The 13,904-nt window shown below is 40.9% G+C and overlaps 1 protein-coding gene across 1 annotated transcript in view; it reads left to right on the top strand.

Annotated features, from left to right (window-relative positions):
* Nucleotides 1–13,904, top strand: part of CDH2 (cadherin 2) — a 213,475-nt gene that overhangs the window by 23,277 nt on the left and 176,294 nt on the right. Inside the window, exon 2 of the mRNA XM_065890425.1 lies at nucleotides 6,783–6,894. Coding sequence (XP_065746497.1) covers nucleotides 6,783–6,894 — 112 coding nt within the window. The remainder of the gene's footprint in view (nucleotides 1–6,782; nucleotides 6,895–13,904) is intronic.

Below are 13,904 nucleotides of genomic sequence, written 5' to 3' on the forward strand. Positions count from 1 at the left end.
GTAGAGCACACAGAGCAGCACTAAATGAGTTGGGATCCTCTGCTCGGCGTGAATTCCATCCTGGTGGGCCAGGAGGACGTGCCCACTGCTTTCATCTTGGAAGAATTGTGGAGAACAGGGGAATTGCTAATGGACTGGGGATGGATTAATGTCCCAATTAAAAGAAAAGCCAGGGCTTCCCTGGTGGCACAGTGGTTGAGAGTCCGCCTGCCGATGCAGGGGACACGGGTTCGTGCCCTGGTCCGGAGGTTCCCACATGCCACGGGGCGGCTGGGTCCGTGAGCCGTGGCCGCTGAGCCTGCACGTCCAGAGCCTGTGCTCCGCAACGGGAGAGGCCACAACAGTGAGAGGCCCGCGTACCACAAAAAAAAAAAAGCCAAATCCAGAAAATGTGGTGTTCAAACAAAAGAATAGAGGGCCCCATGCTGACCTGGGGCAGAATTCTGCAGCCAGTAATGAGGAAAGGCTGGCTTGCAATTTTCATTTTCAGATGTACACAGTAACTAGGAAACAGCATGGACTTGTTCAGAACAGAAAAAAATAATTGTTTCTTTATTCCCTTTTGTTGCAAAGTTATTCAACTTGGAGACTAGGGTGGAAAGGCAGGCATGCCCATATCTGGAGTTCAGAAAGGTTTGGGGAGATGGAGGTATTGGGTTGGATGTGTGGCTGCCCAGTGCTGCACGGGCACTTGTTAAACATACTGATTTATCCACCACAGCTCTTAAGATTCTGTGTTAGTGAGTCTTGGGTTGGGACCCAGGAATCAGAATTTTTGGTGAATATCCCAGATTACTTGCTATCTGAGTAAGTTGGGAATGACTGGGCTTTAGGACAGATGTACGAGGTAGAATCGTGTTGTCATCATAGTATCAATACTGATATTACTCAGGGCTAATACACTGAATAACCACGTGCCAGACACTATTCTAAGTGCTTTACACATGTGATCTCGTTTAATCCTCACACCCGCCCTGTGCGTGGGTGCTGTCTCAATATACATATTGTACACATGGGGGAACTGGGACTTCTGAGGTCTCACAGATAGTAAGTGATGGGCAGGATTCAAACTCAGGCAGTCTGGCGTGTTGAAAGTCTGGGCTGTCCCCTCTTAAGAGCCTGGTTTATGGCTCTGGGTCAGTGGGAAGGGCCATGTCTGGGCATGTGTCATGCCCTGTCTTTAACATCTGAGTAGCATCATTATGAAGACATTGGGGTGATCCAGACAGCCGGGAGGAATGACTAAATCTGGATGGGAGTATTAATTTATCGAGATCAAGTCTTGGAGGGTTAAATGTAATTGCTGCCCCTCAGGGCCCCAAGTCAGAGCAAAGATACCGGAAGCCACTACTTAACAGTTGCCTGGTAAAAAAGACCTGGGTTGTTTGGGTTGACTGTGCGCTCAATATAAATCAACAAGGCCTTTGTCTCTGCTCTACCTTTTGCCTGGGATGCCCTTTTCCACTTCCTCCTCTTTCTCCTGGCAAAATTTTAATCCTCTTTAAAGGCAGAGCCTAAATGTCACTGCAGCCGTGGAGTCCTCTTTGATTTCTACAGGCAGACTTATCATCCCATTTTGCTGCTTTAGCACTTTGTTCCGGACGTTATAATTTTGCGATTATCTTTCTTAGCTTGTGCCACTCATGTCCACGGTCACTCAGCCGGAAACACGGAGGAGGAAGGCAGAACCTCCTTTCTCCCTCCCTCCCCTCCCTCCCACTCGAGTCCCTGCCGAGGAATCAATTTTAACTGTCTACGTATTGATACAATCGCCCCTTTCTCATTCCTGCAGCCCCTGCCTGATTCAAGTCTGTGCCCTAACTTGTCGCCAACCTGTCACTTGTTGCCCCCCAACAAAACACACACATTTCCCACGACGCATCAGAGAATTCTCTATCAAACACAATGTGCCTGTGCTGCAAATGTGTGCCTGGCTCCCCACAGCCAACAGGATAACCCCAAGCCCCCAGCCATCTATGATCTAACACTGTCTAACTCTCCAGCCTCAACTTTTGACTCCCTGCCTTGCTTCTTGGACTCCCGTGACACTGAACTCATTGTAATTCCCCAGGCAGTGTGCTGTTTCTTGCTGCCTTGTTCTGGCTCAAGCAGTGACTGCCTGGGATGGCTTCCCTCCCCCCCCCAACTGCCTGACTCCTCCTGGGCTCGGCTTGGGAGGCCCCCAGATCCCTGCCCTGGGCTCTCCCCATGCCCTCTGCATCCCTCTACCTCTCACTGCCACTTTCTATTGCAATTATCTCTATTTTGCTCTCACTTGAAGCCTTGAACTTCCTAAGTGCAGGGCTGTGTTTCCTTCTGTTTCCCCTGGCAAGTGGACACTTAATACATGTTTCTGCAAAGAATTGTAACTATTTGTCCTACTCGGCAAGACTAGAGGATTAGAATCTTGCCTTTTCCTCTTCCTGGAGGTGAGGTCTTGGGTATTCACCTCTGAGGGAGAATCTGTTTGCTTATTTGTAAAATTTGGATAATTAACAGTCCCCTCGGGGGCTATTGTGAGAATTAAGCGAGATGGCGGTGTTTTATAAAATTTAGCTTCCTATTCCAGGGATCCACAAACTTCAGTCCTGCTGCCTGAGTTTGTATGGCCAAGAATCTTTTTCACATTTTTAAAAGCTTTTCAAAAAATCGTAATAATAATAATAACTTTTGACCCTTGAAAACTATATGAAATTTCAATTTTGATGTCCATGAATGAAGTTGTATTTGAACGACCAGAGCCATGTTTATTCATCTACTGATTGCCCACTTTTGCACTTCGGCAGCAGAGCCGAGTACATTATTCAAGTTAGGAAAATGCATGCGATTCACTGCCCCCTCCTTGTACACGGAACTTTTTGAGAGGAGGTTTCCTCTCTTTGAACTTCTGGAACCCTCCCCCTGGTCCCCGCAGTGATGAGTTAGTGTTCGGGGGGAAGCCACAGGAGCTGGCTTTGGGCTTTCGGAAAAGGAGAACGTTCCAGTAAGAGTTTCGTGGGCTGTTGGGATAGATGGTGACCTCTGCACTTCTGGGGATGTTAAGGGTAGTGGTCACTGGTTTTCTGTGTCACTGTGGAGCAGGGTGTCACAACATTGGCCCTATTGACATCTGGGGCTGGATAATTCTCTGTGGTAGGGGCTGTCCTGGGCATTGTGTAATGGTTGGCAGCATCCCTGGCCTCTGGCCACTAAAAGCCAGTGGCATCACCTCTTCCAGTTTCAATGACAAATGTGTCCAGATGTTGCCAGATGTCCCGAGGGGGCAGTACCACCCCGGGTTGAGAATGAATGTTGGAGAACGTTGAAGCATTATGGGTGAGACTACAAAACTTTCAATGTCCAAAAAGCTGTTGGCACTAGAGGCTTCATGAGTTGGAGCTGGCTTCCCTGGATGGGTTGTGTCACCAGCTCCCGGGCCTCGCATGATCCCGGACTTGGTCCCAGCCCCTGTTTTGTAAGGTTGCTGTGAGCATTAGATGAGATAACCAGGCATCTACAAAAGACCTGTTTGGTGATTGTATTCATTTCAGTGCTTCCTGTCTGCTTCAGGAACATGTTAATTTTGTTATTCCTGGACTGAATATTAAGAGGGGAAATTAATAATAAATTAATAGGGAGAAATACATACTTGCCTAATTATATGGAGCCTGTTTTTAAGAAAACACATTATAGGGGCTTCCCTGGTGGCGCAGTGGTTGAGAGTCCGCCTGCCGATGCAGGGGACACGGGTTCGTGCCCCGGTCCGGGAAGATCCCACATGCCGCGGAGCGGCTGGGCCCGTGAGCCATGGCCGCTGAGCCTGCGCGTCCGGAGCCTGTGCTCCGCAACGGGAGAGGCCACAGCAGTGAGAGGCCCGCGTACCGCAAAAAAAAAAAAAAAAAGAAGAGATGACAGTTTTCCTCTAGTCTGTAGATTTCATTGCCCTCTGAGAGTTCACCTAGAAAACCACACACCGCCCTAACCCTACCACCCACAGGATGGAATGTGACCCTTGTTTGTCTCTGGCCTGCTGCCCCCTCCGAGCTTTGTTCCCATCTACCTCTTGGGGTTGGATCCCCACCATGGCTCCCCTCTGTAGCGGGAAGGCTGGAGGTAAAAAGGCCCCTTAACCCCTAACCTGTCACTGGGACACAGATTTAGAACACATTGGTCCAACTTATATGGCGAACTTGGGACTTCCCTTTGTTTGTTTTAGTTAGCTAAAAGTTAACTAGAAGCGCTTGCTCTGTGCCAGGGCCAGTATAAATGCCTGGATGGTTGCAGCTGGCAAGTAGCAAAATATCACCCTGTGTCCCAAACTCGATGGCTGTTGGAGGCCCAAGTTCTAACTTGTCAGAGAGTCCTAGCGATTTTCTCTTTCTCACTTTGAAATACGTAGAGCAGGCAGGGTATACAGGGAATGATATACTTTGCACCCGCATGTCTGTGCACACCTTCACGTTTTACCCCGTTTGCTTTAGATTCTTTTAGAAAGAAATGAATTATGACAAATAAAATCAAAGCTGCCTGTAGGATTCTTCCTGATGCTTTTCCTGACTCACCTTCCCCTGGGGTAGCGACTCTCCTAAATTTGGTGCTTATCGCTACTTTGTATATTTTTATATTCTTACTACATATGTATGTTGTACATTAGCCTTTGAATTCATACCTTATATATAAAAACAGTCATCAATCATGCTTTGGATTTTGGGGTTTTGTTTGCACGATTTAGACTGCGGTGCACCTTGTTGCCAGTGTGAATGTGGAATGTCGTATGAACAGACTTCTGAACTTACTAAAGATAATAGTCGTTTCTAGGTTGATTTATAATTAAATTTCTCTTTCAACCTTACATGAAAGTTAAAGAAACTGAGTATTTGTTTTGAGATGGAACCTCGTGGATAGATGTAGCTCCAATTCTTCCACTTTAATGCTTTTTTTTTTTGACTAAGTGAAAATTTATTGGTCCATTTCTCCTATTGATGGGCATTTAGGTAGTTTCTAGGTCCTGCAGTTACAACCACGCTGCAGTGAACATTGCTGCACACGTTGACTGGGGCGCCCATGGGAGAGTTTCCCAGGGAATATACCTGCCATGTAGGATATGTCTACTTTTACCTTTACTGGGAGTTTCCGAATTGCACTCTAAGGTGATACCTGTGTAAGGGGGTTGATTGCTCTGTATCCTTGACACGAGACAATCTTCTCTTGCCCTTAACAGACTTAATATTGTTTGCCAGTTTGATGGGTCTGACCTAATATCTCACTGTTGCTCCAAATACGGTTTTGAGATTAGATACTGTGTGAGATTTAACAAAGTCCAAATGTCCTTTTCTCTTGATTTTCTCGGATCTGAAAAGAATCCTTTAAATACTAGATTCGTCTGGATCCTTGCAACTTCAGTATTTGCAGTACTTCCCATGCATCATCCAGGAAGTCCTTCAGTTGTGAAGCTGTGCTGTATGGCTTCATTCAGACAACTGTTTTGAGGTCTCCCTATTTCTGGGGCCTCCCTTTCTCCTTCGTCCCAATTTCTTGTTCTCCTCCCCAGTGCAGACTTCTCCTAAGGCTGGTCCTGGAGCTTTTGAAATCCCTCCTTCAGGCAGCTTCTGTCCACTCTCTTCCTCCTGTATTTGGATCCCCATCAGGGCCGGGTAAAGATTTTTATAATTAACGTAAATGCTGCATGAGTTCTACTGAGGCTTAATCATCCTGTGATGATGTCAGTAGGAAGTAGGGAAATTAACTTGGGGTGGGGACGGTGGCAGCAGGTGGATAGCACTTGGCATGATGGAGATTTCAGCCCACTGGGTAGTTAGCTGTGTATGTGATGAGACAGAAGAACACGGCAAGAGATAGTGACCTTCTCATTTTTAAGTATAAAAAGGAAACATAATTATATTAATTTTTATTTACATTTTTAATGTGTTCTTGCCCTTGATCAAATTAGAGAAAGATACACTTTTTTTTTTAATTGAAGTATAGTTGACTTACAATGTTGTGTTAGTTTCAGGTATATAGCAAAGTGATCAGTTTTATATATATATGTATATATATACATATATATATATTCTTTTTCAGATTCTTTTCCCTTATAGGTTATTAGAAGATATTGAATATAGTTCCCTGTGCCATACAGTAGGTCCTTGTTTTTTATCTATTTTATATATAATAGTGTGTATCTGTTAATCCCAAACTCCTAATTTATCCTTCCCCTGCCTTTCCCCTTTGGTAACCATAGGTTTGTTTTCTATCTGTGGCTGTGAGTCTAGAGAAATATATACTTCCGATTGGCTGGTTTTACTTGGTAAAGGACACTCTATATCCTGCAGTAAGTATATTGCAATTTTGCTCTTTAATTCAAGGGCATATTGAAACAAACTTCATAGAGAATTAGACGAGAATATAAAAATCAATATACTCAAACGTATACATGTTTCTTGCGAAGTTAAGTTAGTGATGGTGATTTGTGGAGCCTCCGAACTCTCGGGCTGTCCCCCCACCTCCTGCTTCACTTGAGAGTTTTTCATTCACAATGACCATTTTAATGGAAATGTTCAGTCCTTAGAAGAACCTGGAATGTGCATTATTTAGATTTTACTGGACAAGTGGGATTTGTTTCTTCTACCCTAGTTATCAAAAAGATTAACCCTTTGACCTCTACACTCTCATCGCAACCACCCTGACAACAAAGGGGTTATTGGTACAAAATAGTGGGAAAAGCAAGGCTTTATGCCAAGTGGGATGTTTCTTGGTTGAAGGAGGTGGCAATCACCGCACACATTCTTTCGCTCGTGTTGCAGGCGTCTGTGGAGGCTTCTGGTGAGACCGCATTATGCAAGACTGGATTTCCTGAAGATGTTTACAGTGCAGTCCTGTCCCAGGATGTGCTCGAAGGACAGCCTCTTCTCAATGGTAGGATCTCAAAAGATACGTTTGTACACACAGCGTCTGTGCTCTTGAAACACCGTTCCACGCTGCAGTTAAAAAAAGTCTCTCAATGATCTCTACTGTACAATAAGTCTGAATTTTTCACTGTTCCTATAGTGAAACTGTAGGGACTTTATTTTAGGATTACAGAAGAGCTCACGAATCTCTTAGGTACATAACTGGAAGGCTCCTGATCTCTTGGAAACATCAGAGAGATTTCATTTTCCATTTACGGTGGAAACCATCACACAATTAATTTTTACAATTTTCAGCCTACATTTTACTTATGTTGAAAAATCATATTTACCAAATATCTGATTCTGCTGCTTTTAAAAATTATTTACAGCTATCATCTGCTTAGTATTTTGAATCAAAGAAATGGCTATAATGTTATCTCTGCTGAGACATGTCAAACTTTAATATTTAGCAAAATTATAATGAACAGATTTAGCAGGTAAAGAAAGTCTCAAGACAGGAGCATGAAATCCATATTTTTATTATGCCATTGTTTATAGAAATTACTAGATAGCTGCTTTAGTTGTAATATATGTGAATTTCCAATATAGACTCATCTCCTATCTAAATATGGATCAAGGTCATCATAGTTATCAAATGAAAACTCTTGCCAGTAAGTCTAGATTAAATCTGAAATAAAACTTGAAATCAAAAGCAAAATTCAAAGTCCCTTCTGTTACCTCTAATTGAAAGCAAATAAAATTTTGGGTAGTAATATTTTCATGGACTTATTTATCATTACACAAAATGCCATTGAAATAGGAAAGCAAGAAGAATTGATTAAGAAGTTGTATTTAGGTTCTAATTTCCCACAAATCGTGCGTCTCTCTGAGCCTGTTTTAGACAGTCGCCTTTAGAAAATCTGAGCGACCTCAACTAATTAATTTACACAGGACTCTACCACACAGCCTTAATTGAAGTGTCTCTGTAGCTCTGACAAACCTTAGTGGTACCATACTTAAGAATACCATAGACAGAGGACTTTGAAATGTAAATGGACCCTACTAAGCATCTGTGGTGCAGGTTATCTTTTATTTTAATTTCTGTTCTGATTGTGATTTGCTTACACCTATGTGATCTTTCCGAAGTTGATTTTTTATTTAATGGTTAATGGTTGATGCGAGAGAGGTTTAATGGTTGATGCGAGAGAGGTTTAATTCAAATCAAAGTGTGTAGATTTTTTTTAACTTAATACAAGTCTCAGAGTTCTGCACATTTGTCATTTTCTTTAAATCTGTAAATTATTATGTGGCATCCTAGGATCTATGTGACCTTAAATATTATTTGAATGCTGAAAAAATATATTGATATGATTCTAAAGAATAATTCAGGCAGAGCAAAAATGTCAGTGGAATTTGTTGCATTTTTGCATTTTATTTTTGAGATACATTTTTAAATGGATAATTCCTTCTCCTACTTGCTTCTTCTAAAATCTTGTTGAAATTTGCTGGTTACAAATAAACAGACGGTCTGTCTCTAGAAGCCATTGAGTTAAGATGAAATACATTGGCATGCTGAATAGTTTTGAAAATGAAAGCCTGTTTTTTAGTTATTAGATAATGCTGGTGACAGTAGAAACCGTCATTTTAGTATAACCTAGAAACTTGGAACTTCGCTGGACTTGTAAATATAAAAGATTGAAAATACTTCTGACTTTGTGCTCTAGCCATCTCTGAGGGGAGTGTGTATGACAGTCTCTGGTAGAATTTCTGCGCTTTCCGTATGCCCAGTTATTACCATTTTTATCTTTTAGCCTTTTTGATAAAACTGTTTCTCTTCTGACACACCATTATTTTTTTTTCTTTATCATTCATAGAATATGTTAAAGAACACCAGCATCTCAGTGTGTGAAACGTAAAGTTCATAGTATTGATTCCTAGAAAAAAAGGGTTTTTTTGGAAGGAGGAGGGCTTTTGTGAAACATCAACATTCCTTTTTACAAGAGTGTTGTCACCGGTTATATTTATTTGGGAGAATTGTTACTTAGAAGAATTCTAGTTATTTATTTATTTTTTTTACCTTTTCTGTCTTTTTGGAGTTTTTAGTGAGATGATAATCCAAAGTTGGGTGTGTCCACTGAACCCAAATAAATACCATACCATAATTATATTCACGAATTCTACGTTCTGCGCTAAGTCCATTCACCATGTATATTCTAAAGCTGAGAGGAATCTATTGCAAGACCAACCAGAGTGATCACTTTTGCCATGGTTTTATGATTTACAGTGTTCAAGGAAAGAAGTAATTGTGCATAAGAAATATGCAACAGTTTTCCAAGGCATTTGCCTCATGGCAGGTTCTACCGTATTAAGGTTGACATTAGAGTCTAAAAACCTGTTGAAGTCATGACTCCTAACTCTTGATGCTTCCTTTAATTTCCCACTGATGACATTTGGAGAAAGGAGGACAGTAGTCCAACCGTATGTATAGGATGGTTTCATAGTGTACGTTCCTGGTGCACTAGACTTTGTACAAAAGTTTAACATTTGGGTGTATAAGTGCCACGAAAGCTGATTCTTTTTCAAACAGTGAAGTCACAGTCTTTGTGAAGGTGCTTGAAAAACATCAAGCATTGGCTAGAGAGAGACAGTGTTATAGTCATGTTAGAAAAGCGGGCTCTAGTCTAAAGAGCGTCCTCTTCTCCCATCCTCCCCTTCTATTTTCTGCCGTTGTAATAAATTTCATAGAAAGACTGGACCCAATGAGCTAGTGCTATCCCTCCAATTTCTCTTACGGTTTTCATCAGAGAGTTTTTGGTAAAATCATAAAGAGGGCAAATGTATTTTGTGATAAACCTTCACATTTCACATTATATCATGTTGAATATTTCCACTCTTTTGAAAAGAGGTCAGTACTTCAAAAAAATGGTTATCTAGGCCTCTCTCTGTTCCATTTTGTTAGCAAAACCAGATTTTACTTAACTGTGCCTCTATTTTTGCACTTACAGGTGGTTTCCAGTTTTTCTCTTACATATTGTGCTGCTGTGGAGATTCTTTTTTAGCGAACTCTGATTTTTCTTTAGGGATATTTTCTTTGGGGATTTGTGTTCGAAAGTAAAATTACTAGGTCAAAGGGAATGGAGAGTGTATATACTTTTTTGGTGCATTTTTGTAGAACTCTTCTTTTCAGGGCTGAAGGTATGTTAGTTCTTTTCTCCATCCTCATTACCATTGAATTTTACAATGTTTTTTATTTTCCTACTTCCCCTCAGGTGAAAAACATTCCTTTTTTATCGTGTGGTATTCTCTGTTTGCCTTTTGTAAATTAGGATCAATTTTAATATGTTTAGGTCGTCATTTTTACCTTGCATTTTTCTATTCTGTTTTAAAAGCATTTCTTGCCAACCCCCTCATTTTACAGGTAAGCAAATTGGAGCTCAGAGACATAATAGGCTTTTCCCATGACTGTACAGTTCTTTAGATTGTGAACTATAGATCCGGAATTAGAACCCAGCTTTCTGATACCTAATTTAGTGATGATGATGATGATGATAAAAAGCCATTATACAATAACACAGGGAAGAGTGAGAGCTAGCCTACCTGTCCATGTGTCTCGTGACAAGTTTATCTTAGAGTTGGTCTTTATTTCCCACTTGACACCATGGTTTGTGTGATTAAAAAAATACCTCTCAATGCTTGTCACTATGAGTATTTTGTGCATACCTGTTTACAAGCAGAAACATTTAGGGCTTTAGAAAATAATATTTAGTCTTGAATGTTTAACTTACGCTCCACTGAACTAGAAAAAAATCTCTTGTGGGAGCACGTTACTTGAAATAAAATAACTGCAATCATAAATTTTCATTCTGTCACCAGCAGTGTGTCTGACACTAGGAAATAACAACCATACTGCAATAACAGCAGAGAGCATCTAAGCCGTTTTTAGGCTGGATGTAAAGAGTGATTTTCCCGTGTGTTTTGCATTGGTGGTCCGCATGCTTAGACATCTCGCTAAGTAAACTCCAACTCTGGTCAACATAAATAGCAACCTGCAATTACCAGGAAGCTCTTCAGTAATGCATTCAGACTCACCAACTCTGGGCAGCCCATGATGATTATTTTCAACTAGATGGAATTTGATTTAGATTAGTTTACTTACTGATTGAGGCTTGCCTGCATTAACATGCTGAGAGGAAGCTGTCATATGGTATCTTTAGATACCAGTACTGAATTTTTTTTTATTATCTAGCAGGACTATACAACTGCACTACTTTTTAGTAATATAAGTGCTTGTGTATGTTACGCATTACTGAATTGGGAAGCCATCTATATTTTAAGCAGTTCTGCTGTGTTCCAGGCTTGTATGAATATGTTAGGAAACCTTGGCTTTTGTTTAAATTAGTGTGGTTTTTTTTTACATTTTGATAAATCTTTTTTTTGTTGTTATTGAATGTGTAAATGTTTTAAGATATTTAAAAGGTAGGTTTCTAAGCATCTTGTTTATACTGTTGGGCAGCCCTTTACACTTTACTGATTCCCAGTTGATTGTGGGAAAAGGTGTTAAGGACTGAGATCCATCTCTTGGATATTGATGATAGGCTCTTAGGAGTTACAAATGAAATAAAGACTCTCAGGGATGGAGAACTTTTTTTTTAATACCTTGTGGCATTTATTTTTTAAAGAACTATTAAGGATGTAATAAGATCAACATAAGAACTAAGAAATTTCATCCTTGTTTTCATCGTAATCATTTAGACTTTATTTAAGACTTGGGGGCTTCCCTGGTGTCGCAGTGGTTGAGAGTCCGCCTGCCGATGCAGGGGACACGGGTTCGTGCGCCGGTCTGGGAAGATCCCACATGCCGCGGAGCGGCTGGGCCTGTGAGCCATGGCCGCTGAGCCTGCGCGTCCGGAGCCTGTGCTCCGCAATGGGAGAGGCCACAACAGTGAGAGGCCCGCATACCACAAAAAAAAAAAAAAGACTTGGAATTTTTTATATCCCTTTCAATGTGATGTATTTTAGGTCCAGGTTTCTTAATGCAATGCTGCAAACCAAGATAAGCCAGTTTGGTTGGTCTCTCTCTTTTTTTTTTTTTTTTTTTTTTTTTAAAGCCCTTTTGCAGTTATACATAGCCTTCAGTAATTTGGAGTAGCTGAGGTCTGCCGTCTCACAAACTAGCAGCCAGATCTGTGATAAAGAAAGTAAGTCGCACCTCACCTGTGCAAACGTATTGGCAAGCAGGCACTGAACGGTTTAAAAATCTGTCCTCCTAAGATCAGGGAGCCCCTCTCGGTCTGTCCTTTTAGCCTGTCTAGTAAGCATCTGGTGGAGAGTAGAAAATAAACACAATAAATAAGTAAAATTTACTTTATGCTAGATGCTGTGGTGAAAAATAATGCAGAGAAGGGAAATAGGGAGAATGTGTGGTTTTGTTGTTTAAATAGGATGGTCGGGGAGGTGTCATTGCATAGGAGACATCTGAATAAGAGTTGATGTTGCACATGGTCCAAGAGCTATAGATAACTGGGAGAGGAACATTTGAAATAACAGCAAACAGCAAGTGCAAAGGCCCTGAGGCGGGATTGTGTCTGAAATGTTGAAGGGGCAGCAAAGAGCCTCCATGTGACAAGACGTGGAGAGCGGAAGGGGCAGAGTAGTAGGGGGTGAAGTCAGATGAGGCTGGAGCAGTGGCGGGCCACGTTGTGTGGGGTCCTGTAGACCACCGTGAGGACGTAGGCTTTAACTACTAGGAGGCAGAAAGCTATCACAAGGCTTTCAGCAGAGGAAAGACATGATCTGACTGACAAAATAGTATTATTCTGGCTGTTGTGTTGAGAAAAACCCCAAAGGGGATATGAGGGGAAGAAGAGACAAAGTAGGAGGCTAGTGATAATCTAGGTGAGAGAAGACAGTGGCTTGAACCAAGGTAGTAGTTGTAGAGGTAAGAAAAGGGGGTGGATTCTGAATAGTAAAAAAATAATCTATTGAAGTGAAATTTACATAACATAAAATTAACCATTTAAAAGTGAACCATTCAATGGAATTTAGTGCCTTTCAGTGTTTTGTAAGCACCGCCTCTATCTAGTTCCAAATCATTTTTACCACTTCTAAGTAAAACTCCTTATCCATTAAGTATTTTCTCCCAAATCCTTTTCAGTTCCACAGATCTTTTGTGTCTGGCTTCTTTCACTTTAGCATGTTTTGGAGGTTCATCCAGATTGTAGCATGTATCAGTACTTCATTCTGTCTTACGACTGATAGTATTCCATTGTACGTATGTATATGTGTATATAGTTTACAGTTTGTTTACCCATCATTAATTGATGGACATTTGGGATCTTATCACCTTTTGGCTATTGTGAATAGAGCTGGTTTGAACATGGGTATACATATACTTTTTTGAGTACCTTTTTTCAGTTCTTTTGGGTATATACCTGGGAATGGAATTAAGAGGTCGTATGGTAATTCTGTGTTTAACTTTTTGAGGAACTGACAAGCTGTTCTCCACAGCAGCTGAACCATTTTGCATTCCCACCAGCACTATGCAAGGGTTCCAATTGTTTGGCATTCTCACTAAAACTTGTTGTTTTCTGTTTATTTTGATAGTAACCATCCTAGTGAGTGTGAAGTGGTACCTCTTTGTGGTTGTGATTTGCATTTCCCGAAAGACTAATGACGTTGAGACTCTTCTCATGTGTATCATTGGTGTATCTTCTTTAAAGAAAGGTCCTTTGCCCATTTTTTAATTGTTTGGTTTTCATTTTTGAGTTGTAAAAGTTTTTATGTATTCTGGATACTAGACCCTTATCAGATAGATGATTTGTAAGTATTTCTCCCATTCTCTAGGCTGTCTTTTCATTTCCTTGATAACGTTCTTTTATGCAAAAAGTTTCTAACTTTGACGAGGTGCAACTTACCTGTTTTTCCTCTTATTGCTCTTGCTTTTGGTGTCACATCTAAGAATCCATTGTAAAATCCAAGGTCATAAAGATTTATTCCTGTGTTTTCTTCTAAGATTTTTATGATTTTAGCTCTTCTATT

The sequence above is a fragment of the Phocoena phocoena genome, chromosome 13, assembly GCF_963924675.1.
Source record: "Phocoena phocoena chromosome 13, mPhoPho1.1, whole genome shotgun sequence".
Taxonomy (NCBI): Eukaryota; Metazoa; Chordata; class Mammalia; order Artiodactyla; family Phocoenidae; genus Phocoena; species Phocoena phocoena.